The following is a 6,077-nucleotide window of genomic DNA, read 5'->3' as shown; positions in this document are numbered from 1 at the left end:
AAAGCTCATGAGCTCGTGAAGAAGTTCGCAAGCTTTATTAAGGGAGACATGTAAGTAGCTACTGATATTTGGTCCCTCCCGTGTAATATTTTCAGTGATTATCATAACAGAAAAGGAAAATAAAGTCATCACATTTATCATCTTATACAAAGTTTGAACACAAGGACGTGAATTTTACAAAACAAAAAGAGAAGAAATGTTTTGAAACAGAGCTTTGCTTTGTTGTTGTTCCGCAGCTATTTATCAAGATCAGATTCGAAACCAGTTAAGAAACATAATGGAAAATTCTAGATGAGAGGAGTAGTGATTTAATACCTGTTAAAGAAAAGCTTTCTAGACGGCAATACAAAAAGGATTTCTTGAATTTCTTAAACTCTAGATAGACAGTTGAGTAAGGCAAGAACTCAGAGAAGATGTGGTTAATAGCAACAACGAGTTTCAGGATTCAAAGGTTTTCCTCATTAGTAAGTGTAGGAATAAATCTCACTGGATTGCCTCCCCACAGTTCGATGATTCGTGCTACTTATGAGGCCATGGAGCGCACGCAACTGTTTTTATGAAGAAGAGGGAAGAATGGAAACATATGCGACCAACAGTTTATATATTTAGCTGAAAATACTTTACAAGTCATCCAATGTTTGGAAAATGGTATTTGATTCATTTGTGTATAGATCTCTTCCACGCAACTTTGGACATTAAAGAGACATGACCACCGTGTTACGCCATCAAACAGGAATCGTTGGGGCTTGGCTAAACATGGCCTCACTAGAAGAAAAATGGCCGTAGTGGATAATCACAAAGAGAATAGCGTCTGATTTGCGAACCGAACAAGACTAAACGGAAGAAATGCCAATTGAAGTAAAGCCAAAACCAGGAATCTAAAAAACTGTTAAAACTTAAACCGGATTCTAACGGAGCTAACTTTCACACCAACAACGCCAACGATGCCTAACTAGCTGTCTACCATCACGATTCACGATTCACGATTCAAACAAATACCAGAACCAGATTAAACTGAAATCCAAAAAGGACCACAAAACCCCTTAAATCAATCCGAGAATCAAACATGGCAGATTCTGAATATTTAAACTTAATGCATATTCAGATTCATATATTCCAAAGATGTGCGTTTACACCAGACACCGCAAATTATAAACAAAACCAGAGGACGAATATTACATTTTAAAACAAACCGGTACGAAGACCAGACAACCGGAAAAAATTACAAATTCGTTAGGGTAGCATTAACCGGTGTATATGTGGAAACGAATAGCGATGGTGAAGATGGTGTTGAGACCGAAGTAAATGATGGTGTGTACAAGAATCGATGCTCCGCTTGCGTGCATATTCCCAAATTCGACGACTCGACCTCTCGCCGGAATCTGAAAGAGAAGTCCCGGAGTCAGAAGCACAAATAGTATCACAGCGACCACTACAGGTCCCCAATCCGCCATACTTTGAGAGAATTAGCAGAGAAGAAGTTGACAGCGTGCGACGGTTTCTTTTTTGGATTTGAAGAGTTCGAAACGTCTTGTGCTATGTGAAAATGAGACGGCCGGTGGCAATGTCACGTGCGGATGCGTTGTTTTCGAAAGACTCGACACGTGAACCGTGACGACTAATGATTGAGTCAAAGTTAATGAATCGATGGTTTATGACAGAACAAAGATTAAAATGGCCTCATCTATGATCTGATTCTATCTGGGCCTAATCTCAATTTGAGGGAGTAATATTAATCTTTGCCAAGTTGGGTTGATTTTTTCTTAATCTCTTCAATATCCATTTGCAGTCTTGCACTGAGTCACTGACATATTCTTCTCTACTTTTCAAAAATGATACATATTCAGGGGCGAATGCAGATCCAAATTGTGCTGCATGCACACTTTTTATAACTAACTATCTATTAATCCATATAATTTTACATTGAAGAGTTTCAAAAAGTAAAGATAATCCGTGCATGGTGCACCCAGTTCTCTCTCTCTCTTTGGCTTCGCCCCTGTATATATAGATGTATATTAAATCGGTTAAGGACAAAGTTAAGAAGTCTTGTGGTTTGTACATATGAATGCATTCAGTGTTTACACGACCAAATCTAGTTGGTTGGTATGTCGTGATCAGTTCAGTACTCACGAGCTCAGTGGCGAACTAGTGGGCGACTTTTTTTCTCTTGTTATTTTTACCTTTTTTTGGCTTCATTCTTCTTTCCTTTTTCTTGTAAATAGGAGCAGTAGATATGTACCTGTTCTTCAGCATCGTGTAAGATCACAAAATTAAACTACATAGTACAATCAAATAAATTCTGAAAACAACTAGTATATGGTAACTTAAAAGCACTATCATTGTCTTGTATGTTAAGCACTATATATACATTGGGGGAAAATGAGTTTTTAAATCTTCGACTAATTGATCACGATTCACGATTCAAACAAATACCAGAACCAGATTAAACTGAAATCCAAAAAGGACCACAAAACCCCTTAAATCAATCCGAGAATCAAACATGGCAGATTCTGAATATTTAAACTTAATGCATATTCAGATTCATATATTCCAAAGATGTGCGTTTACACCAGACACCGCAAATTATAAACAAAACCAGAGGACGAATATTACATTTTAAAACAAACCGGTACGAAGACCAGACAACCGGAAAAAATTACAAATTCGTTAGGGTAGCATTAACCGGTGTATATGTGGAAACGAATAGCGATGGTGAAGATGGTGTTGAGACCGAAGTAAATGATGGTGTGTACAAGAATCGATGCTCCGCTTGCGTGCATATTCCCAAATTCGACGACTCGACCTCTCGCCGGAATCTGAAAGAGAAGTCCCGGAGTCAGAAGCACAAATAGTATCACAGCGACCACTACAGGTCCCCAATCCGCCATACTTTGAGAGAATTAGCAGAGAAGAAGTTGACAGCGTGCGACGGTTTCTTTTTTGGATTTGAAGAGTTCGAAACGTCTTGTGCTATGTGAAAATGAGACGGCCGGTGGCAATGTCACGTGCGGATGCGTTGTTTTCGAAAGACTCGACACGTGAACCGTGACGACTAATGATTGAGTCAAAGTTAATGAATCGATGGTTTATGACAGAACAAAGATTAAAATGGCCTCATCTATGATCTGATTCTATCTGGGCCTAATCTCAATTTGAGGGAGTAATATTAATCTTTGCCAAGTTGGGTTGATTTTTTCTTAATCTCTTCAATATCCATTTGCAGTCTTGCACTGAGTCACTGACATATTCTTCTCTACTTTTCAAAAATGATACATATTCAGGGGCGAATGCAGATCCAAATTGTGCTGCATGCACACTTTTTATAACTAACTATCTATTAATCCATATAATTTTACATTGAAGAGTTTCAAAAAGTAAAGATAATCCGTGCATGGTGCACCCAGTTCTCTCTCTCTCTTTGGCTTCGCCCCTGTATATATAGATGTATATTAAATCGGTTAAGGACAAAGTTAAGAAGTCTTGTGGTTTGTACATATGAATGCATTCAGTGTTTACACGACCAAATCTAGTTGGTTGGTATGTCGTGATCAGTTCAGTACTCACGAGCTCAGTGGCGAACTAGTGGGCGACTTTTTTTCTCTTGTTATTTTTACCTTTTTTTGGCTTCATTCTTCTTTCCTTTTTCTTGTAAATAGGAGCAGTAGATATGTACCTGTTCTTCAGCATCGTGTAAGATCACAAAATTAAACTACATAGTACAATCAAATAAATTCTGAAAACAACTAGTATATGGTAACTTAAAAGCACTATCATTGTCTTGTATGTTAAGCACTATATATACATTGGGGGAAAATGAGTTTTTAAATCTTCGACTAATTGAAATCAGCATTTTTAATACCCAACTTTACGTTGCGCAGATTTATTCTTAAAGTAATGTTTAATTTCACAAAATTGGACTAAAAAGATTAAACGATGCAATACTAAACAGAGATGTTAAATCTAAAAAGCCAGAAGCATTATCATCAAACTCTATAGTTGCTTCTTCTTCTTCATTCTTTATCTCTTCTTCAACCAATTTTTTTTGTCTTTTCTGGATTTATTATCTCTTCTTCTTCAAGCACATTCCTTGTTTCTTCTTCGTTCCTTAATTATAAGTTCATCACTTTTAGTTGTTTCTTCTTCAGCCAAGATAATTAGTCTTCTTCAGGAGTGTTCGTCATTCCTCTTTCAACAACATTGCTTCTTTCTTCTTCTTCAGAAACAGTCCTAGAGCCAAATTAATAAAAAAGATTGTAACAAATATTAACCAGACACTACACAACTAAAGTAATGAAGAAGATTGAATTTACCTTTTATTCTCTGTTGATTTTGGAACTTCAGGTTCGACACAATTCAAGGGTGTTCTTCGAATTGGAAGCTTGTTTCGTCTTCCCTCACGCATTCCTGTGAAATTTTTCACCATCTCATCACCACAAATTGTCTTTTTCTTAAAAATCTTTCTAGCAATCGAAGAGAATTTAGGGTTCTGAGTTTTCAAGGCAAAAGACAATCGGATTAACGTTTTAGACTTAACGTTTCCGTCATTAATTTATGTTTAATTTTTTGTAGTCTAATTTTGCGCAATTAAACATTACTTCAGGAATAAATCTGCGCAACTAAAGTTGGGTATTAAAAGTGCTAATTTCAAATAGACAGGAATTAAAAACCCATTTCCCCTTGTATATATGTACAAATTTTTTGGTATGAGTCACTAAACATCAGGTATTTCTTTAATCCCGAATTTTGTACTAAATGAAAATCAGCGGGGCACGTTAGCCAAAAATAATGATCATGATGGTGATTATTTTTGGTAAAGTGTAGTTAATGTATTTGAGCACTATAGGTGCAGATTAATTTATAACCATACTCCTAAAATCGCTTAAATCAGAATTAAAGTTTAATCTCTAGTATACACATTCTTAAGATTATTTATCCTAGTAAAAAAATATTAATATCCAAACTAAACTTTTTTATGTATATAAACTAGTGTTGTAAAACGCACTAGGCGTTCATTACGTGTTAGATAACTGTATAGCGCCTGGCCGTTTAGGCGTCCTATTACGTGTTAGATAACTGTATAGCGCCTAGCCGTATAGGCGGACGCCTAAACGGAGTATATACGGATATATACTTTTACACGAAATATAAGTATAAGATTAATATATATACATTATTTTAAAAACAACTGAACATAAATATATTTTAAATCCACTTTTATGCATAAATATATAGTTTATTTTTTTTTTTTTTTTTTTGTCATCTACTTTACAGACTCATATAGACTCTGTGAACCAAACTGGGAGATCTTGATCCATGTGAACTACAAGAGACGTTTCTTTCCTAGCGCTACGGGCTAAGCTATCCGCCTGCTTGTTCTGCGTTCTTGGGACCTAGATAATCTCTGCACAGGAAAAACTCTCCTTCAAGTTGTTTATATCCTCCAAATAACTTGCAAATGCTGGCCAATACTCTGGTGTTGAAACCATCTTCATCAATTGAGAACAGTCCGTTGCAAACGTAACCTGAAATTGTCGTAAGTTTTTCATACATTCCATTGCCCATAACAAAGCTTCCATTTCTGCATGAAGTGGAGAAAGGGACGCCCGGACATTCCTTGCACCCATCAAACCCGCAAATCCCTCTAGAGTACTATACCATCCTTGTCCTGAGAAAATATCATTGTCTTTCCAGGAACCATCCGTAAAACACCATCTTCCTGAGATTGACGGAAGAACCATTGCACCAACCTGTTGAACTCTCTTTTCATCAGTCAGAATTTGCGACTCAGCCCAAAGCTTTGATTCCGTATCAGCCAGTTTAAGGGTATCTAGCGGATCTACATCCATATTACTAAAGACTTTATTATTTCTTCCCTTCCAAATATACCATAGTATCCATGCAAACTGATGATCCTCCATCTGTGGAAGCACTCTCCAAAAAAGATGATCCATGTTCACAAAGAGGGAGCTTGTCGGAAACATATTTGGATTTGTTGGAATCTTTGAAAGAGCCCATGTCTGAAGTGCAGGAGGGCATTCAAAAAACACATGGTTGATTGATTCCTCCTCCGCACCACA

The 6,077-nt window shown here is 36.8% G+C and overlaps 1 protein-coding gene across 1 annotated transcript; it reads right to left on the bottom strand.

Moving 5' to 3' along the window:
• Window positions 1-1,081: 1,081 nt before the first annotated feature.
• LOC106321393 lies at window positions 1,082-3,019 on the bottom strand. Its single transcript, XM_013759673.1, has 2 exons — window positions 2,681-3,019; window positions 1,082-1,465 (listed from the first exon to the last, which is right to left on the bottom strand). Exons 1-2 carry the CDS (start codon window positions 2,886-2,888, stop codon window positions 1,245-1,247), a joined length of 429 nt encoding a protein of 142 aa, XP_013615127.1. The 5' UTR covers window positions 2,889-3,019; the 3' UTR covers window positions 1,082-1,244.
• Window positions 3,020-6,077: the final 3,058 nt, after the last annotated feature.

Source organism: Brassica oleracea, unplaced genomic scaffold (assembly GCF_000695525.1).
Source record: "Brassica oleracea var. oleracea cultivar TO1000 unplaced genomic scaffold, BOL UnpScaffold01539, whole genome shotgun sequence".
Taxonomy (NCBI): domain Eukaryota; kingdom Viridiplantae; phylum Streptophyta; class Magnoliopsida; order Brassicales; family Brassicaceae; genus Brassica; species Brassica oleracea.
This window is presented reverse-complemented; position numbering and strand designations above follow the sequence as displayed.